Genomic DNA, 22,395 nt, shown 5'->3' with positions numbered 1-22,395 from the left:
CAACTATCCCCGTGCAAGTCCTTCTCCCAGGGCAGTGTTCAATTGTACTTCCCCCATTCCTTGCAATGCAAGCGCAAGTATGCAGCCAGCCACCCACCCACCCCCAGGCTGCAATAGCATACTGCTAGCTTGCTTAGGCATGTGGAGGCAGACGCCGGCCACCATGTCATGGCTGCATCGGCGGCCTGGTATCCATACTCAGTCCCCAGCCGCCCGGCGGCCGGGTGTCCACACACGGTCCTCAGCCGCCACTATTTGAAGGACAGCCTAACCACAAACACGTGGACAAGTGAATGTGGCCAGGGATGGTCCATCTGACTGATGCCTTCACACTGGGTTAATATTGTGGAAGCCGGGACACAGTTGGACACTGGGATGCAACACGTCCTCCAGACATAGAGGATTGCGGGTCCTGGGTCAATCAGGCTTCAACACAAAGTTCAAAATGTAGACAGCAGCAGTGGTCGGCCTCCTACACAATGAGTAAATTATTCATGATCATGAGGCCATCCATCTCCTTAGCTTTCTGTCCCTTGGAATGCAAGCGCATGTATGTAGTAGCGGCTAGGCCTGAGGTGGTCAGCGTTTTGGCGCATATCCTACATCCTCCGAGGATTGCTGGATGTTTTCCTGCTACTATCCCAGTTCTATGACTCACGTTAAAACAAAGCTTCAGGTGATGAATGATGGATGAGGTGGTGGCAAAGGAGAAAGAGCAGGAGGAACAGGGACCATTCACATCAATATCAGGCCAGTCAACCACACATGTCTTGTAGGATATGTTTCTGTACTAAAAGGAGCGGTTCGGCTACACAGTTATAGAGCATATAGTGAGTGCAATGCCTACCAAAAATTTCGAGGCACTCCAATGCCCCTTGGAAGTGACATGGAGGTCAGAGGGCCTTAACTAAACCGTTTTTTCCATTTATAGCAACTGGGTCTTCTGTGTACTGTTGGCCTAAGCAGTGAATGGAAGGCTTTCCAAAAATTATGAGGAAATGCAATGCCCCTTGAACCAGACGTGGATTACAGCGTACTAAAAACCTTCTACCCATTATTGGGGAGTGGGTCTCCCTTACTGTTCGCCTATGCATTGAAAAGCAAAAGCTGACTAAAATTAGGAGGAAATGCCATGCCCGTTGGAAGAGTCGTGGAGGTTAGAATTAATTAAAAACAACATTTCAATGCCCCTTGGAAGAGCTGTGGAGTTCAGAGTGGTTTAACAAGACAGTTTTAATGCCCCTTGGAAGACACGTGGAGGTCGCAGTAGCTTAAAAAGATGGTTTAAATGCCCCTTGGAAGAGACGTGGAGGTCGCAGTAGCTTAACCAGACGGTTTTAATGCCCCTTGGAAGAGTGGTGGAGGTCGCAGTGGAATAAAAAGACAATATCAATGCCCCTTGGAAGAGTGGTGGAGGTCGCAGTGGAATAAAAAGACAATATCAATGCCCCTTGAAAGAGACGTGGAGGTCACAGTAGCTTAACAAGACTGTTTTAATGCCCCTTGAAAGAGACGTGGAGGTCACAGTAGCTTAACAAGATGCTTTTAATGCCCCTTGGAAGAGTGGTGGAGGTCGCAGTGGAATAAAAAGACAATATCAATGCCCCTTGAAAGAGACGTGGAGGTCACAGTAGCTTAACAAGATGGGTTTAATGCCCCTTAAAAGAGACATACAGTACAGCATCTTAAAAACATTATTCCCATTATTGGGGAGTGGGTCTCCCATAGTCTTTGCTTATGCCTTCCAAGCAAAAGCTGCCAAAAATTAGGACGGAGGAACTTGCAATGCCCCTTACAAGAGCCATGCAGTACAGCATATTAAAAACATTATTCCCATTATTGGGGAGTGGTTCTCCCATAGTCTTTGCCTATGCCTACCAAGCAAAAGCTGCCAAAAATTAGGAGGAAATGCAATGCCCGTTCGAAGAGTCGTTGAGGTTAGAGTTAATTAAAAACAACATTTCAATGCCCCTTGGAAGAGCTGTGGACTTCAGAGTGGTTTAACAAGATGCTTTTAATGCCCCTCGGAAGAGACGTGGAGGTCCCAGTAGCTTAACTAGACTGTTTTAATGCCCCTCGGAAGAGACGTGGAAGTCTCAGTAGCTTAACAAGACGGTTTTAATGCCCTTTGGAAAAGTGGTGGAGGTCACAGTAGCTTAACAAGACGGTTTTAATGCCCCTTGGAAAAGTGGTGGAGGTCACAGTAGCTTAACAAGACGGTTTTAATGCCCCTTGGAAAAGTGGTGGAGGTCGCAGTAGCTTAACAAGATGGTTTTAATGCCCCTTACAAGAGCCATACAGTACAGCGTCTTAAAAATATTATTCCCATTATTGGGGAGTGGGTCTCCCACAGTCTTTGCTTATGCCTTCCAAGCAAAAGCTGACAAAAATAAGGACGGAGGAACTTTCAATAATGGCAACACGGACCACGGTCACCCTGGTGGTATAGTGGTGGTGGAGGCTGAGGATAAGGAGAAATACATAAAACAGCCGAAATGAGGAAGCGTATACCCATGTGAGGGTGTGAAGCGGTGCATGTGAATACACCTCCCGAAATAACACAGTGGATTTGACTTTATGTTACTCTGCTGTCATTTGTGGTGATGAGAAGTCTGGCCCAATCCAGCCCTTGTTCATTTTGATAAGGGTCAGCTTGTCAGCATTGTCAGTTGACAGGCGAGTGCGTTTATCAGTTATAATTCCCCCAGCGGCACTAAAAACACGCTCCGATAACACGCTAGCAGCAGGGCAGGCCAGGACCTCCAAGGCGCACAGAGCGAGTTCATTCCAAGTGTCCAGCTTGGATACCCAATAATTAAAAGGCACAGAGGAATCATGGAGGATGCTGGTACGGTCGGCATGGTACTCCCTCACCATCTTTTGAAACTTTCCACTCCTTGTGAGAGTACCCCCCGCCTCAGGGTCTGTCCGAAGGGAGGGTCTGAGAAAACTGTCCCAGAATGTCGACAGTGTTCCCCTGCCTCTGCTGGATTGGAGTTGCGTCTCTCTCGCATGTACGCCTTGGTTGGGCAACGAACTGTGACCTCTGCCGCTAGCGTGTTCAGATGGGAATTTTTTTAACAGTTCTGCAGCAAGGGCCTTCTGGTACTACCCCATTTTTGTAGACCTCTCCACCTCAGGAATAAGAGAGTGAAAGTTCTCCTTGTAGCGGGGGTCTAAAAGTATCACCAACCAGTAATGACTGTCACCCAACATTTTGACAACGCGAGGGTCACGGTTAAGTCAGCGTAACATAAAGTCATCCATGCATGCCAGACTGGTAACGGGCAAGACTTCCGTGTCCTCACCAAGATGACGATTGACCATGCTCTCCTCCTCCTCCTCTTCCCCCCTGTCCTCAGGCCACCCACGCTGAACCGACGGTATGACAGTTGTACAGGTACTACCGTCTACAGCGCATGATACAAGCTCCTGTTCTTCCTCCTCCTCCTCTCCCTCATTGTCCCCCAATGCACGTTGGGATGAGATGAGGCTGGGCTGTGTGTAATCGACCGCTACGGCTTCTTGATCCATCTCATCATACTCTGGCTGCAATGCCTCCTCTTTAATTCTCTGCAGAGAACGTTGCAAAAGACAGGCAAGTGGAATGCTGATGCTAATGATGGCGTCATCGCCACTCATCATCTTGGTGGACTCCTCAAAGTTTGTCAAGATGGTACATATGTCAGACATCCAGGTCCACTCCTGAGGTCTTATGTGTGGAGTCTGACCTGAATATCGACGGCCTTGTTGCAGCTGGTACTCCACAACTGCTCTCTTCTACTCACAATTCCTTTGCAACATGTGGAGGGTAGAGTTCCAACACCAGTCGGTGTGACGGAAGCTGCAAACGCTGCTGCAACACAGCAAGGGCGGCGGAAGCTGTAGCCGACTTGCGAAAATGAGCTGACAGGCGGCGTACTTTGATGAGCAGATCTGGCAACTCGGGGTACAATTTAAGAAACCGCTGAGCCACGAGGTTAAGAACATGAGCCAGGCATGGTACGTGTGTGATCTCGCCTCAGAGCCGCCACCAGTTTACGGCCATTGTCACACACGACCATGCCTGGATGTAGGTTCAGCGGTCTCAGCCACATATCTGCCTGCTCTTTCACAGCTGTCCACAACTCACAAGCAGTGTGAGGTTTATCACCTAAGCTTATGAGTTTCAGCACAGCCTGTTGCCGCTTGGCGGAGGCAGTACTGCAGCGCTTCCAGCTTGTAACTGATATGGTGATATCTGAGATGGGGGCTGAACATGAGGAGGAGGAGGAGGATGATGCGCAGGAGCTGTACACTGTGGGGGCAACTCTGACTGACATAGGGCCCGCAATCCTCGGTGTAGGGAGGATGTGTTCCGTCCCAAGGTCCGACTGGGTCCCGGCTTCCACTATGTTTACCCAATGTGCCGTCAGGGAGATGTACCGTCCCTGGCCACAAGCACTTGTCCACGTGTCCGTTGTCATGTGGACTCTCCCAGTAACTGCGTTGTTGAGGGCACGGCAGATGTTTTGGGACACGTGCTTGTGTAGTGCGGGGATGTTTTGGGACACGTGCTTGTGTAGTGAGGGGATGACACACCGGGCAAAATAGTGTCGGCTGGGGACCTAGTACCGAGGGACGGCCACCGCCATAAGGTTGCGGAAGGATTCCGCCTCCACCAGCCTAAAAGGCAGCATTTCCTACGCAAGCAGTCGTGAAATGTGCAAATTTAGGACTGTGGCCTGTGGGGCGTTAGCTGCGAATTTCCGCTTTCGTTCAAAGGTCTGGGACATGGACAATTGAACGCTGCGGTGGAACGTGGACGTTGATGTTGTTTCTTGAGAAACTGCCATAACAAGTGAAGACTGAGAGGAGGGGGCATCTTTACATGCAGTATGGACAGGGGATTGCCTTGCACACACAACAGGGGGTTCTGTTGCACACACAACAGCAGAAGAAGCAGTGGTGACACCCGCTGACACTGGTCGTGGACCCTGGGGTTCGCCCCACAAAGTCGGGTGCTTTGCTGCCATGTGCCTGATCATGCTGGTGGTGGTCAGGCTGGTAGTTTTGTCACCCCTGCTGATGCTGGCATGGCAGGTGGTACAAATGGCCTTTTTGGGGTTATCAGCAGAGTCTTTAAAATACTTCCAGATTCTGGAAGACCTACCGGTTGTACTGGCAACGTCCCTCGTGTTGGTGTTACGGGGAACGGTTGCCCGCCTTCTGTATGCGGCCACCACACTGCTTCTTCCTGCCTGTTGGGGTACTCTGCCTCCCTCCCCCTGTGTGCTGCTGGCCTCGCTCTGCATGTCCTCCTGCCACGTTGGGTCAGTTACTAGATCATCCACCACCTCCTCCTCTTCCACTTGCACACCACGATCCTCCTCCTCACTTCCTGGCAATTGTGTCTCGTCATCGTCCACCTCTTGTGACAAATTGCCAGCGTCGACTTCCTGTGGCCGTGGCTGTTCAAATATTTTGGCATCGCTTCATGGGATCTCCTCTTCCACCACTTCAAGCGTATCAGGCGAGGGGCCCAAATATGGAAATGGACCAGTGAACAGCTCTTCAGAGTGTCCAAGTGTGGGATCAGTTGCTGTCTGACGACACTCGGCATGGTGGGAGGAAGGAGCATCAGGGTGAGGAGGAGTATGCGGTTGAGACTCACGGCTACAAAGAGTTGACCGTGTGGAAGACAGACCGGAGGTGGTGGTGCTCAGGTAACTGGAAGTATTATCTGCTATCCAATTAATAACCTGTTCACACTGATCAGTTCGCAATACTGGTGTTGTTCTGTGCTTCCCTAGTAATTCGGTCAAGAAATGGGAGCGAGAAGATGTGGCTGTTGGTTGTGGCACATTTTCTCCTTGGCCACGGCCCTATCCTCTGCACGCACCATCACCAGAACGTCCAGTTCCACGTCCCTTGCCACGCGCCTTGCCCATTGTAAGGCTATGTGCCCACGATGCAGAAATGCTCAGGATTTTTTCCTGAGCGTTTCTGCATCTCCCTGGCAGAAAAAAACGCATGTAGATTGTACATGCGGATTGTACATGCGGATTGTACATGCGTTTTCCTGCCAGGGACATGCGGAAATAGAGCGGTTACCCACTGACATTTCCGCATGCGCATTGACAAGCGCTTTCCAAGCGATTAGCATCACTTGGAAAGTGCTTGTGACAACTAGGTCACACTATATAAATCCATGCAACCAGCATGGATTTATATAGTGTGACTTGAGAGAGTGGTAAAAAAAAAAATATACATATATACTTACCCTCCGATGGCCCCCGGTGTCCCGCTCACTCCGTTCTCCCTTGCCGGCAACAGTGAATTGAAAAGACCTGCCGACGTTAGCGTTGCGTGACCAGTCACATGACTCTGACGTCAGTGCAGGTCCTTCAATTCACTGCAAAGTGCCAGGAAGCAAGTAGGAGTGCAGCGGGGGCCGCCAGAAGGTAAGTATACATTTATTTTTTATTTTATTCTTTTTTTACAGATTTTTTAATGGTACCTGGGTGTGGAGGAGAGTCTCCTCTCATCTACACCCGGGTACCATCCGCACATTAGAACGCTTGGATTACGCATCTACATATACAGTGATGCGTAATCCATGCGGTCTAATGCAAGTCAATGGCGGCGTAGACGCAGCGCTTCCGCAAAATAATTGGTAGTGCTGCGTTTTTTTCCGCAATGATAATCCGCAGCGGAAATTTCCGCAGCATGTGCATAGCACATGCGGATTATCATTGGGAAACATGGCAGACCTTCTACCATGCGTTTTTAATGCGTTTTTAATGCGTTTCCGCAGCTGCAAAAACGCTGCGGAAACGCATTAAAAACTCATCGTGGGCACACAGCCTAAAGGAAGTAAAATAGCTTACACTCGCACTATCAATGGAAAAAGGGTAATAAAAAGATCCGTGTAAGAGGAAAACCACAGTTCTATTTCTCTGACCTACACCCGACTCTTTTAAACAATCTGAACAATCAGGGAGAAACTATTACTGTTTTTCTTTACGGAAAAAATACCAAAAGCTGAATAATAGAGATTTTTTACCGTGGAACAGCAAAACACAGTCATATTTTACTGGTGTATACCAGACTTCTTTAAATATATATATTTGCGGCTGAACAGTGAGCGACACACTCAAACTGTTTTTTTTTTAGGTAAAAATGTCCCAAAAGTGGATAATACAGAGGTTTGAACTGTGGAGCTGCAAAACAACACTTCTGTTTCTCTGGTCTACACCAGACTATTTTCAACAGATATATTTGTGTCTGAACGGTCACAGACACACTTTTTTTTTTTCTTTTTTGGGGGGGATTAATAAGACGGGTATTTGTACAGTGTGAAGGAGGAAAAAAAAAAGAGGATTTAGATGAAAAAAAAAAGGATTTTTCCTGGCCCCCGAGACCTGGAGCCAAGTCCAGCAATTTCAGCAACAGGAGCAGCACACAGGACTGTAATGCAGCGTTTTCTGGTATAACCACTGTGTCTCCTATACAGCCTGCCTGCCTGATATCTGGGATGGATATTAGTCCTGAGAAGGACTGTTTGTGTGAGCTGGCAGCCTTTACAGACCCTACACTAAGTATTTTGCAGTTTATATCTCTCCCTAGCTCAGCAGCACTCTCCCTACACTGTCTGATCCCATGCGACTGTGTCCAAGATGGCGGCGCCCGGTTTTAAATATTCGAGGTGACGCTGTGCGGCCAGCCAATCACTGTAATGCACACAAACAACATGGCTGCGGCATTACAGTGACTGGCTGGCAATCCCTGCATGTTCATTGGCTCTGTAAAGAGCGCCAAACGTGCAGGGCGGAGACCCGAGCTCCCGCCCGAGTAACCCGGAAATGCTCGGTGCTCGCCGTGATGCTCGGGCGAGTACCGAGCAGTGTCGAGCATGTTCGCTCAACACTAGTCTTTAGTCCTAGGCAACCCACCTTAATTATTACTGTCCTTAATATTTATTAATCTAAAGAGAATTTGAGAACTTTTCTCTAAAAAGCAATAAGTTATTTGCAAGAAACTAAATTATTTATATCGCATATTGAGAATGTGTCGGAGCCGTCATGTGCTTCAAAGAAACAACTTAGTCTTGTTCTTGATCAGCCCAGAATGAAAGCAGCGCAGTTTAAGATGATCTTTTATCTCTCCCGAGTTCTCGTCAGATATTCTCTCATTAAATGATGACGATGAGATTTCAGGGTAAATAAACCCAAATTTTCTATCTCGACACAAATAAACAAGGCTGATGTTCGAAAATAGCAGGAAGTGTGTTGACCCCGGCATTCGGCTTTGGATCCTTTGAAGATTGTGTTGATTAACTTATCAACCTCAGATTTATGATCAAACAGCTGAAAAATTACTATTTTTTTTCCAGAAATAGCGCCACCCATAGACATGTGGCCTAAGGACAAGAGTGCTGCTGTTTCCGATAACCTCTTTATTCAGGACCACCCTTTAAAAAAAATCTTAAATAGTCATTGTCATTTTTATAAACTTTGCATAAATTAGAAGTTCAAGCAAATATGAAAAACTTTGTAATATATCTTATCGGAGGAATATGCCTTTTTTCTCCACTTCTGAGCCACTTCTTTTCTGCCCCTACTCCCTTCCTCTGTCTCCTCAATTTATCTTTCACTCTGAATAAAACAGCACAAATCCTTATTGGTCAAAAGTAGACAGATGAACTAATTACTGAGGGATCAGGTCACAGCTGCCTGTTGAAGTCTATAGAAAGTGGTGGGGAAGGAGGGAGTCGAAGAATGGGAGAACCGGGAGAGAAGACACCAACAGATCATGCTGCAGCTTTCTAGGATATGTGTATCTCACCTCAGTGCTGGATTCACAACTGTACTGCTCAGTATTGCAGTATAATGTCCTCCATCCTGCTGCAGCTTTCTAGTATGTGTTTTAACCCCAAAGCTGGGTTTACAGCTACACAAAGCTCACTAATGTTATATAATGTCCTCCGTACTGCTGCAGCTTTCTAATAAGTGTTTCTAACCCCAAAGCTGGATTCACAGCTACCCAATGCTCAGTACTGCTGTATAATGTCCTCCATACTGCTGCAGTTTTGTAAGAAGCGTTTCTTACCCCGGAGCTGGATTCACAGCTACTCAATGCTCATTAGTACTGTATAATATCCTCCATGTTGCTGCTACTTTCTAATAAATGGTCCTAACCTCAGAGCTGGATTCACAGCTACAAAATGCTCAGTACTGCTGTATTATGTCCCCTATGCTGCTACAGATTTCTAGTAATTGTTTCTAACCCCAGAGCTGGATTTACAGCTACACAATGCTCACTAATGCTGTATAATGTCCTCCATACTACTGAAGCTTTCTAATAAGTGTCTCTAACCCCAGAGCTGGATTCGCATCTACACAATGCTCAGTACTGCTGTATAATGTTTTTTTGACTACTCGAGTTGCCTCCACATTGTACTGATGTCTGAGGGTTTTCTTTTTGTCTTCAGTTGAGTATAACGGCCTCCATGTTTTACCGATAGCTAGGGCGCTTTCTCTAAGGACGTAAATGGCTCGTTGGCTTCAGATGAGCATGTTTTGATACAGATGTTTTGGGTTTTTCCACCAAGGTCATAGTTGGTTCTTTCACGTCAGTTGACTGTGGTTGCCTTCATGTCGTGCAGATGTCTACAACACTTTTAAGCTAACCTATTTACATTGGAATTTTCTCATTAAAATGTACTGATGGATAAGACAGATTTGGCTTCTCCACATCTAAAGCTTTATTTTCTTCCTGTGCCGTCTACAGACATGCAGACACAATTCTTTTCTTTGTAATGTGAAATTTAACCGCAAAGTATGTCAGAAGGTGTTTGCTATTTTGTTCAATGAAGGGATTATCTCTAATGGAAAAACAATGTCTCCTCCAATCAACCCAAGCCTTGGGCTATGTGGTTACTGATGTAGAAATCACCAAGACAGTTAATGCTTCTGTAGAGTTTCGTAGCTTTTAGTCAACAAGCTCCATTCCTGGCTGATGTGGGGGTGAGCTGTTTGCTTTGGATGGGCCTTGCAACATTTTCTCACCTTTCTTTCCTTTGTTTAGGGTGCGATTCGGGACTTGGACACGCTTTGGCTAAGTACTTTGATGAACTGGGTGTTCTTGTCTACGCTGGTGTTTTGGATAAGAAAGGGCAAGGTGCCGAAGAACTTAGGAGGGTTTGTTCTTCAAGACTATCGTTGATCCAACTTGATGTCACAAACCAAGGACAGATAAAGACGGTCTACGATGAAGTGAAAAATCGGGTTCAAGATGCAGGTACATACTTTAGAAATTCTGTAAACTCAAGAGTTATCACCAGACAAATAAAACACTCTCCTCCATATAGTGATAAAGCATGGAATGGAGAATACAAGGCCTTGGGTCAAGTAGAGTAGGGCTCCTTTAACATCAGCAGTGTGCTAGGTAGACCTCATCGCCTTTTAATATTGTCCATCGGTTTTTGCCAAGATGTATGTCGAAAAAAATAGCGCTGCATGCAGACGACATGGAAGCGGAGTCCAAAGCAGATGTGGCCACCTAAGAAAGGATCAGAATTGAGACAATGACTCGTAGACCAATCCTACTTATGATCCGGGGCCATAAAGACAATATTCAAGTGGGTTACCCAAGTGGATGTCCAGGTTCGATGAGAACTAGATGTAGAATCTTTCTCATGTCAGACTCCAGCCCATCCACCTGAGCAGGCGCCAGTTTGACAGCCCGTCTGGTGACGTCATCATTCATGGACCAAAAGATGAAAACAACTCTGTAGAGATCTTGATGAACGAAACCTTAAAAGGAGTCTGTCAGCACAAAAATGTCTGTTCAAACCAAGCAAAGATTCCCATTTTCTTGTTTTCCATCTATTTCCGTCCTACTCTTCCTTTATTTACAGCTCTTGGCTTTTTTATGGGTAGAGATAGATGGAAAATACGTAGGTGGGAAGGTGCACTCAACTGTTTGAGTTGAACAGTCATTTTGTGCTGGCAGACCCCCTTTAAAAACAATGTGCTCAATATGGACCGTAGTCATGGCTATGAAAAATGAGCATGGCATGTTTAGATGGGCCACTGGAATATTTCAAGGCACTTCATCGCTATATTTTTCTGTAGAGTTACCGATAGGCATCAGTTTTGACCTGGCGCCTAATCCCTTTAAATGGCCAACATAACCATTCAGCAGGAATCTTGGTAGGATAAAGTCCAACTAAACATGCCATGCTCACTATCCTACAAGAAGATCCTACCTAACTCTACCTCCTATCCTACCTCTAGATTTCTTCATTGATATTTCTTGGATTAGAGGGTCAAGCCTACGTAGATGAGAAGGTTGGCAAAGGTTATGACTGCCAACTCTAGTTAAACATGCATGTTTGGTCAGGCATTCATGTTTGTTTTAAAGGGGAGGCCAATAAGACACTTCTAGAGCCATCTATCTCTCAAAGGGATGAAGGATCTGGCATTCCGAAATCCAACATGGTCATTCTCCATCAACAGTTGAGCTCTGGATAGTTGTTCCATGCCATCCATACCAGCGGATTTAGATACCTTCCATGTTTAACCAGCTGAACTCTTTATCCCAAGGACCATCATAGCCTATTTAAATCAGCTATACAAATCAGTCTCCATGGATGTATTAATAATGACCATTCATCGTATTCTTCAGCAAAGCGAAGAGTCCTACTCAAGGGGTTTCTGAGACACCTTTTGAGGAGCATTGATTTTTTTAGCAGCTGATTATGGAAGCAGATACCTTCTAAGCAAAGCCTACAATTATGGAATTATGCATGGAGATGTGGAAGGGGTGAAATACAGCCGGCGCATACATTGTGTCTGAATGTAAATATGCTCTTTAGACAAGCACACAATGGACGGGACCGACTACTGACTGTGAATATATTTCGGTGTTGAATAGCTTCCACTGAATTAAACAGAGCAACCTTGGGAGACCAAAGAAACATCGCATCATATTATACCGTCTATAGGGACCGGCCAGATGTAGATTTTCACAGTACAGTTAATGCAGTGAATACTAATAGCAGATGAGACACAAGAATCTCTTGAACATTGGTTATGGGTTTTCCACGAATATGATATTGATGGACTTTCTGTAGGACTGGCCATCGATATCAGATCGGCAGGGGTCCTAAATCCAACACCCCCCCACGATTAGCTGCTTACAGCAACCATGGCGGCAAGATGTACACAGTGTGAGCCACCACTACTTGTGTGAGCCACCACTACTTGTGTGAGCCACCACAACTTGTGTGAGCCACCACTTGTAGAAATCTTATCAAGAAGCCTTTATGATAAGCAGATATTTAATAGACAATTAGTAGGTGACATCAGAACCATTACTAGACACAGTGGCGCCACTATAGGGCGTACAGAGGTATTCGTCACACCCGACCTTGGAAGGACCCCCAATATTATAATTAGTAAATTGGGAGCCTATTACAGATTGTGCCTTAGAGTTCAGGAGCTTCATATTCACATCCAACTGGGCAGTTGTTGAGTGTTTGGACCCAAACTACCGGATCCATCATCGTGAATCACATAAAAGAAGAACTTTATTGGTCACTTGAGGATCTAACTGCTGTAGTGACCTGCTAAGCAGCCATCTACCAAGCCTTTGTGATCCGGGGAGGTGGCGGCTTTGCCCACTATCCTTCTATTCATTGCGTCAGTCATGGACTCCAAATGTTCTAAAAACTTTTGGTATTGAGTCTCATGGTAGCCAATGTCTCTAGTGGTGCACCCTTCATGTAGGTGAAATCTTACCTTCTCCCAGGGAATACTGTCTGTAAGAATCCAGATACAACTTGTAAGGAGAAGCAGTACCCCCTCGCAATATATCAGAGATCCATCTGGACCTCAAGTATTTAACACTCACATACCTTTTTGTTTTCCTTGATATAGGTCTGTGGGGTATCGTGCACAACGCTGGAGTTCTTGGCTACATGGCTGATGGAGAATTGCTACCCATTAGCATCTACAAGCAATGTATGGACGTGAATTTCATCGGAGTCGTTCAAGTCACCAAGATGTTTATGCCCTTACTCAGGAAAGCCAAGGGAAGACTCGTCACCATATCTAGCATGGCGGGTAAGAGGATTAGTATAACGTGTGGTGTGAATAGTAGATAACGAGTTGTTTCTCACTTTATCTTCCACGTGTACGATATTGACTTATATTAGAAAGGGCAAAAAACTGTCCTTTCGGCCTCCTTTGGGCCAGAATATGTTGGTACGTCAGATTACGCTATTCTATACAAGGTTATCTGGTCAGAAACGTACACAGTGTGGTATACTGAGACTTCATGGGAGTTGCCAATTGTCGAGTGTTCCCTTTCTGTGTGTGAGACCTTCCCTGATAGATGATGTAGGGGGGAGATAAGAACATGTCCAGTTTTGGGCTCCCGATCCCTTTGTTCTGTACGAGATAAGCCACCGCCAGAGGAGTCTAGCAGTGGCTTTCTCGTAGAGAACACAGGAGTGCTCGCTGTTGCACAGAGGAATCGGGAGTGATAGCTGTCAGCCTAATCATTGTTCGGCCAGTAGATATCGTTTGTGTATCATACCCCTAAAAACTTTTACTACACCTTATTGAATATAAAAAACTTTCATGAATTGCCGCTAGTTTTCAGGAGTCTTTGACAATGTCCATGAAATTTAATCAATTCTTCCAGGAGGCTGGGAAGTCTCCCCCTTTTTCTGTATTATTATCTGAGCAGTCAGCGAGCTCCTTCTTTGTAATGGCCAAGAGGAAAACTAGCTGAGCTATTTATCAAACCTACAATGATGATGCCAGAAATATAATTGAAAGCATATATTTCTTTATTCCTTATTTTATTTATGAAACATTAAAAAAAAAGATAATAAAATAGCGAAAAATCATCAAGTTGCCAAAACAGATCTACAGCGGTATTATTAATCAGATAATCGAAAGTGCATTCTGCATAAGTAAATAATAGTAATTCAATCTAATGAATGGGGTCCTGGGCTCAAATCCCACCAAGGACAACAGCTTTGTATGTTCTCCCTGTGTTTGCGTGGGTTTCCTCCGGGTTCTCCGGTTTCCTCCCACACTCCAAAGACATACTGATAGGGAATATAGATTGTGAGCCCCAATGAGGACAGAGATGATGATGTATCTAAAGTGCTGCGGAATATGATGGTGCTATATAAGCGAGTAAAATAAATAGATGCCACTAAAAAATACATTCTAAGTCAATGTCAGTTTCGCCGACGCTTCTTCAAGGGTTGGATTTATCTATCTCAGTACAATTTACTCTGGTTGCATTTGAGCATTATTTATTTTACTCATATAGTGTCATCATATTTCGCAGCCCTTTACAGACATCATCATCACTGTCCCCACCTTAAACTCCCTATCAGTATGTCTTTGGAGTGTAGGAGGAAACCGGAGAACCTGGAGGAAACCCACGCAAACCCCTTGCAGGACCCCAGTGCTGCAAAGTTTTTGTTTGCATTGATCAGCATGGCAGAGGGAGGCGAGTGATTGACAGACGCCATGGTATGATGCCCTGTGCACCTGCAGCCCTCGTCTACTACCCTACACCGCCGACGTACAATCATACTGTCAGTTATGTATATAAATATTAGCGGGTGGATCAATCAAATCTCCAAAAGCCAAGTCTAAGATCCTGACTATTAATTAATGAGCTCATTAGTTTGCCAGAACTGGCTTGTCACAGCTCAGTAATTGGCTCTTTGATTATTTAATTAGTTTGTTATGTGATTGTAATTGCACATACATAATCTCTGGTTTACACGCGGAAGGACAAAATCGAGGCTCTGGGCAGAGCGACGTCGCCATTGCTTACATTGTTACTACACGGATAAAACTTAAATGTGATGGTCTCGGTTCACCATGGCTGGTAGTCTGCTGTGGACAAGACCTGTGAGTTCGGAGGGTCCCAAAATTGGTTTTATAGCATAGTCGATATCTCAACTTTATGCCATTTTTTTTTTAGGAGCAATTTTTTGTCTAAATAATACCGCCATATACAACCCATATAAAACCTCCATATAGTGACCCAATAATATGCAGCATCCAAACAAAACTAACTTGATCAGCTTACCTCATGTGCAGGGCACTGCAGTAGCTTAGATATCCATGGTTACGACCACTAACAACTGTCACTACATGAGTGGTCATAACCGTGGATACCTAAGCTACTGCAATGTCCTGCACATGGTGTAAGCGACATAGCTAATCAGAAGAACTATACTCCATTTCTAATTGGAGGTATTTGCTAATATTATAGTTATTACACCTGCTACATATTGGGATAGGATCTTGGAGATGAGAATGTGGCGCCCTGCTACGCACTGGTGCCACAGAACCCAGAAGGGTGCATGGATGGACTTCTCCACAAGAGGCCCTCACACATTCACACACCTCCACCCTACCACCTCAGACCAGCAGAGGGAGCCCTGATAGGGATATATACAGGGAGGGTGGAGTCAGGCAGCTGAGCTTAGTTTAGAGTTTAGTCAGAGAGTAGTTAGTTGTTCAGCGAGGAACAGAGCTCAGAGTGAGCTGAGAGTGTGCTGACGCTCAGAGAGCAGCGAAGAGGCAGCACGCTGGCTGCCGTGCTTAGGCGAGCCAAGGCCTACAGCACGTGTGAAGGCCTAGTGAGGGCCTTGAGTGGGTCGAAGGCGAGAGGAGAAGGAAGAAGTAGCAAGGGGGGCAGAGGAGCATACCAGGCTCACCCCGAGATATATACCGGACACCGGGTCCGCGCCTACAGGGACTCTTTACACCCAGTAGGGACTACCGGAACCCCTGGAGGACTACAGGTCCCAGGTTTGCCAAACGCTGACTACAGTACCAGGGCTAGGAGTCACGGAGGCCCCAGCGTCCAGGGAGAGTGATCTCCAAAAAGAAGGCCCTACCACCATGTCAGCAGGTGCCATGGAGAGAGAGACAGTAACCAAGCTAGGCCTAGTTCCAGGCAGGTCAGAAGCTTAGCGAGAAAAGCCACGGATCAGGAGGCCCTATACCCGCTCACTGGGTAGAGTCCAAAAGTGCATCCTTCGCCCGGAGTACCCTGTACCGTGCCTGCACCATCACAAGTAAAGGTACTGAAGCTTACCCCCGTGTGAGTGTCCGTCTTTCCTCCGGGACCATCCTGCAGTCTCTCCCCAGCATCCTCTATTACACCCCACGCTGCCCTGGAGCTAGCTCTACCTGTGGAGAGCCACACCATCCCTGCTGCCGTAACACCCGCTCCAGAGGACTGCTCCGCAGCGGCGGCACCCCTTTTGCCGCATTCCACAGGTGGCGTCACAAACATTCCAAATCCCCTATTAAAATTCCTCTTTTTACTGACCGCCCTGGGTCACGGACCGGGCCAGCCACCGTGATATCCCCCACCGACATACGCAGAGGCCCGGCTGCCGAGTACTCCCACGGCCCAGGGGGCGCATCATGTCTTGGTGTCACAACACGCCCCCTGGGCCGTGGGAGTACTCGGCAGCCGGGCCTCTGCGTATGCTGGTGGGGGATATCACGGTGGCTGGCCCGGTACATGACCCAGGGCGGTCAGTAAAAAGGGTTATTTTAATAGGGGATTTGGAAAGTTTGTGACTCCACCTGTGGAATGCGGCAAAAGAGGTGCCGCCGCTGCGGAGCAGTCCTCTGGAGCGGGTGTTACGGCAGCAGAGATGGTGTGGCTCTCCACAGGTAGAGCTAGCTCCAGGGCAGCGTGGTGTGTAATAGAGGATGCTGGGGAGAGACGGCAGGATGGTCCTGGAGGAAAGACGGACTCGCACACGGGGTAAGCTTCAGTACCTTTACTGGTGATGGTGCAGGCACGGTCCAGGGTACTCCGGGCGAAGGGTGCACTTTTGGACTCTCCCCAGTGAGTGGGTATAGGGCCTCCTGATCCGTGGCTTTTCTCGCTAAGCTTCTGTCCTGCCTGGAACTAGGCCTAGCTTGGTTACTGTCTCTCTCTCCCTTGCACCTGCTGACTTGGTGGTAGGGCCTTCTCTTTGGAGATCACTCTCCCTGGACGCTGGGGCCTCCGTGACTCCTAGCCCTGGTACTGTAGTCAGCGTTTGACAAACCTGGGACCTGTAGTCCGGTAGTCCCTACTGGGTGTAAAGAGTCCCTGTAGGCGCGGACCCGGTGTCCGGTATATATCTCGGGGTGAGCCTGGTATGCTCCTCTGCCCCCCTTGCTACTTCTTCCTTCTCCTCTCACCTTCGGCCCACTCAAGGCCCTCACTAGGCCTTCACACGTGCTGTAGGCCTTGGCTCGCCTAAGCACGGCAGCCAGCGTGCTGCCTCTTCGCTGCTCTCTGAGCGTCAGCACACTCTCAGCTCACTCTGAGCTCTGTTCCTCTCTGAACAACTAACTACTCTCTGACTAAACTCTAAACTAAACTCATCTGCCTGGCTCCACCCTCCCTTTATATATCCCTATCAGGGCTCCCTCTGCTGGTCTGAGGTGGTAGGGTGGAGGTGTGTGAATGTGTGAGGGCCTCTTGTGGAGAAGTCCATCCATGCACCCTTCTGGGTTCTGTGGCACAAGTGCGTAGCAGGGCACCACAGGAATACCCCTTTAAGTGTCGACTCCAATCCCAGATTTGACATCTCTACTTCCGGCTCTAGGCTCAACCCAAGAGAGTGTTTTGTGTGTCAGCAAGTCATCAGTGCCAATAACCATCTACCTTCTCTGTCATGACTGATACATGGAAAGAGAATTGTATGTGTGAAGGGGCTGGCCGACTGCTTATTTCAATAGCTTAGTGAGGCCCCCTTCTCTGTCATGGCTGATGCATGGCTGGCTGGCTTAGCTATTAAAACGAGCAACCAACCAACCGCCTCACCATCTTTGTATTGGCCGTGACAAAGAAAGAGGCAGGATTGGTTATTGTGTGTGAAAGGCGGCTGGCTGACGGCTTAGTTAAATAACTAATCCAGATCCCTTCACTGTTATGGCTGATGAGGAGATATAGAAAGAAGCTGGCTTAGTAGTTAAAATAAGCAGCCAGCCTACCCCCTTCTCCCTTATGCATCATAACAGAAAAGGGGTCTGGTTTGGATATTGAAAGTAACAGTCAGCCAGCCCATGTCACAAGCCAGTCAGTCAGCCCTTTTCACATATTACACATGCCGGCCAGCTGCCTTCACATATTTCACATGCCAGTCAGCCAGCGTTCTTCACATATTTCATTGCGAGTCAGTCCCCTTCACATATTTCACATGCCAATCAGTCAGCCGCCTTCACATGTTTCACATGCCAGTCAGCCAGCCCCCTTCACATATTTCCCATGCCAGTCAGCCAGCCAGCCGCCTTCACATATTTCCTGGCCAGTCAGTCAGCCAGCCGCCTTCACATATTTCCCATGCCAGTCAGCCAGCCAGCCGCCTTCACATATTTCCCATGCCAGTCAGCCAGCCCCCTTCACATATTTCACTTTCATGTATATAACAATTTGGGCCCCTGGAGTTTGGATAACTCATTTAACCTTTTAGAAGTTCTCTACCCTTACAAGTCAGTATGAATAGATGGAGGTAGGAGAGCAAGAATAACCCTGGGTATAAAGCAAATGTATATACGTCATTAAACTTGCACGGTCAGACCGACGGAACATGATGCAGAGGAGATAAGTGGCTGCCAGGTCCCAATAACACCGCTTATCTCTTAGGAAATAACATTGGTCAGAAATGATCCAACCCTTCTGCCCCATGTTACAGAGCCCCCATAGGGATTGCAGCAGAGTTGTCAGGATCACAGCGCGATCGGATTATTTGCATCTCGTTAACCCCAGAAAAGATCCAAATCCAGAGCCACTTATAACTGTGCAACTAGACGGTGTGTCTGTGCCGGATTAGTCCGCACGTCTCACAGCACATACAAGTTCTAGCTTGATATCAGATGAAAAGGATTTTTTTCTGCACAATGAACGGTACGTGCGGTTATATCCCCTGACTGCATGTACGACCCGACGCTGTGAAAGGATCGGTCCCAGGTCACCGCGACCTCGAGCTGCTATTCATCTCAATGGGGATTAACTAATAGAACAAGCGTTAAAGTATTCAGCAGAGCGGAGCCCTCCGACCACTGCGGGGGGGGGGGGGGCGTCTGTGAGAGATACAGCGGCCCCTATAGGAGTCATGGCAGGGGCCCATGTATATGATAGAGAGGACTCGGGGCAGGAGAAGGGGGACGATGAAAGAGCTTCCATCATTATATGGTCCTCTTATTAGAAAAGAATTTCCCAAACATCAGTCGGATGAAGGAGACGGGTGCGGCGTGCGGGAACTCGGAGCTGTGGAGCGATTGTACTTAGGTCACACTCATACTCCACACTATGTCATTACGTAGATAGAACACTACAACCCCCAACATCATGGCAAACACTGGATATCATCATATTACAATTCTATACACAGAATACTACAACCCCCAACATGATCCGAACAGTGGATATGATCATATTACAATCCTACTATATTCTATACATAGACTACTACAACCCCCAACATCATGGCAAACACTGGATATCATCATATTACAATTCCATTATATATACAGAATACTACAACCCCCAACACCATGTCAAACACTGGATATGAGTATATTACAATTCTAATATATTCTAAGCACAAAATACTACAACCCCCAACATGATCCGAGCACTGGAGAATTATCCGGACATCTCCGCTGTATTGGGATTTGCTGGTGTTTGGTGATTGGCGGCATTTTCTTCATCCGTCTTCTCGTCTTCTTCAGGACATGCGCCAATTCCTGGGTTTGCAGCTTACGCGGCCTCTAAAGCGGCTCTGACCATGTTTTCTGCCGTGATGCGCCAAGATCTCTTCAAGTGGGGAGTGAGAGTGTCCGCCGTCCACCCGAGCGGCTTCAAGACAAGTACGTATATGTGTGTGAAGGACGGTGTCATCCTTCTTGCTGGGTGAAAACAAGCAGAAACATAAATGGAAAGATCACACAAGCGTCTTGTAGATCTGATCAGGCTTAGATCCAAACACACTGTACAGGTGGGACTTATGCAAATTTGCTTAAAATAATAAGTGAATAAGTTAACTGAAAATCCATCAGTGAGCTCATTCTGATACAGAGTTTGTAACTCTTATCTGTCTTCTTCTGAGCTCCTCTCAGCTGCATCTGATTTATGACCACTTCTATTAGGCTCACTAGGTCAGGTGGATCCTCCAAGCCCAATGTCTGGGTGGGCTCACTGCCACGGGCATTGGCACAGTAGATAGATGGAGCCGAGGGACAGGAGACCACAGGCAGGTAGGCGGAAGATGCCAGGAGACCTCAGCCGGGCAGGTGGAGTACAGGAAAAGGTGTGAGGCAAGCCTAGCAACACAGAAGTCTTAAAGCAAAACCAAGACACAATGGGGGTCTCAGTGCTGCTCACATGGGAACACTCTGGGTCATCTTCATAGCCCGATGTGGAGCACCACAGAGTTTATTTTTATCTAAGTAAAAAAAAAATATGCAAACTCCAAGCTGATATTGGTCCCTTTTAAAATCAAACTCTGGATCTCAATGTAAAAGAGTAAAAGTCCCGGTTAAAATCAAACTCCGGATCCCGATGTAGGAGGGTAAAAGTGCCAACCACCGTGCTGCTAATTGGGGCACCTCTTGATTGGCCATCATCTTGGGCGTCAACGTCAGAAATTGACTGCGATGGGGCCCTTGGTGCTTGGGGGCCAAGTCTAGGTTAGTCCCAGTATTTTTAATATTTTGATGGTTTCTCGCCTCTATAGTTAGTAATGAAAAAAAACCCTAGATCTTTCTGCAGACCTAGACTCATAGACTTAGACCTAGGTCTCCTAGACGTAGACTCTTCTGTCCTAGGTGGCTGAACCCAGCACCACATTGGTTGACCCACTGTAATCTTTGGTACGAGGTCATCTTCTTTGAATTTTTAGGCTAAGAAATGAAGACTTAAAAGGACCTGAAATTAATTTACCCTAAAATTATTCCACCTTCTCCCGCCAGCCCTCTCTCGCAATAATCACGTTTCCACCATACTCTATAAGTAGACGATGTCAGCACGACAAGATAAGGGCTATACACACATGGAAAAACCCACACGAGAGCCCATGGTGTAATTTACATATTTATGAGGTCATCTAATTAAAAAACACATATCATTGCGAGTCCGTCCACTCCTCGTATAGGAGCCCGCGAACCCACCGAGGAGTCGTCCATAATTTATGACTGCTTGTTTTACATTCATGTTGGGAATATACCTCATAAATTATACAAGCTCCATAAACCAGACGTGCCGCCTTCTGCTTGCAGATATTTTTGGATCTCGAGAACTTTGGTCAAGTCAATACAAGAACATTCTGGATAACATCATGCCGGACGTGAAAGAAGATTATGGTGAGGACTATCTGGCCACCTTGAAGGACCTTCACTACACAATGTCTACGATCACCTCCTCAGACCTATCCCCAGTCCTGGAAGACGTGTGTCACGCTCTTCTGGCTCGAGAACCCTACTTCTCCTACACGCCGGGCCAGTGTGCATATCTCATCCCTTGTTTGTTCCGCTATTTCCCTCTTTGGGTTTACGATAACTTTGCAAAACAAACCTTCCAAACCCACCGGAATATCCTACCAAGATCCCTGCGGAATTCCAAGTCTAATAATAAAATGGACTAGAACTTCCGTTGACGTTGGGACAGTGGAATTTATTTTTACAAAAACACATGAAGACTTCCAACATGCTTCATGAAAATTTTACAACTTTTTATTTTTGTTTTCTTTTATGGACTAAAGACGGGAAATCAGTGTTGAATAGGTTACTATGGGTGGTGCGTTCTTCAGGAATGAAGTCTGATCACATTTTGTATTACCCGTCTTGGGATTTTTGTATCCTAAATTTTTTATTAAATGTGACTTTTTAGTTACTGCTTTAGTGGAGATATATGATGTATCAGAGTGGATAAAAACCAGGTGACGTGCACTAGATCAGAAGCAGTCACATAGGTCTGGACTAAAAATGGTCATGAGCCACCTACCACCACCAGTCACGGTCATGATGGGGAACGCATTGCTTTCTATTGGGTTAGGACACCCCCTCCTTTCCTATACTCAAATAGTCAGCCCACCCACGAATGTATAACATTGCTTCCAAACTTTTTCTTCTAAAGAGACAACGGAAACCTATTTTTAAAAGACAAGTCCAGCAATACCTACACATGGCCGGTCTCTTTCTCCGTTACTGAGAAATTAGTGTTTGAATTGATATGCAAATGAGGCTGAAGAGCTATGGTAGATCTGAAGCCTCTGTGACTCCAGCTCTATTTCCTGCCCAGTGCCTCCTCTTCCTTCTTGACTAATGGCCTCTATGCTATGTTATATTATGCATAGGA

General features: G+C 46.6%; 1 protein-coding gene across 2 annotated transcripts in view; it reads left to right on the top strand.

Moving 5' to 3' along the window:
- Positions 1-21,930, top strand: part of HSD17B2 (hydroxysteroid 17-beta dehydrogenase 2) — an 87,297-nt gene extending 65,367 nt beyond the window's left edge. For both annotated transcript variants that reach the window (XM_073659784.1, XM_073659783.1), the window contains exons 2-5: positions 10,069-10,281; positions 12,924-13,109; positions 19,773-19,910; positions 21,318-21,930. In XM_073659784.1, coding sequence (XP_073515885.1) covers positions 10,069-10,281; positions 12,924-13,109; positions 19,773-19,910; positions 21,318-21,682 — 902 coding nt within the window. In that variant the 3' untranslated portion in view covers positions 21,683-21,930. The remainder of the gene's footprint in view (positions 1-10,068; positions 10,282-12,923; positions 13,110-19,772; positions 19,911-21,317) is intronic.
- The last annotated feature ends 465 nt before the right edge of the window (positions 21,931-22,395 follow it).

The sequence above is a fragment of the Phyllobates terribilis genome, unplaced genomic scaffold, assembly GCF_046119375.1.
Source record: "Phyllobates terribilis strain yellow unplaced genomic scaffold, ASM4611937v1 Scaffold_14__1_contigs__length_39327217, whole genome shotgun sequence".
NCBI lineage: Eukaryota > Metazoa > Chordata > Amphibia > Anura > Dendrobatidae > Phyllobates > Phyllobates terribilis.
The sequence above is the reverse complement of the archived record's forward strand: the minus strand, read 5'-3'. Positions and strand labels throughout refer to the sequence as shown.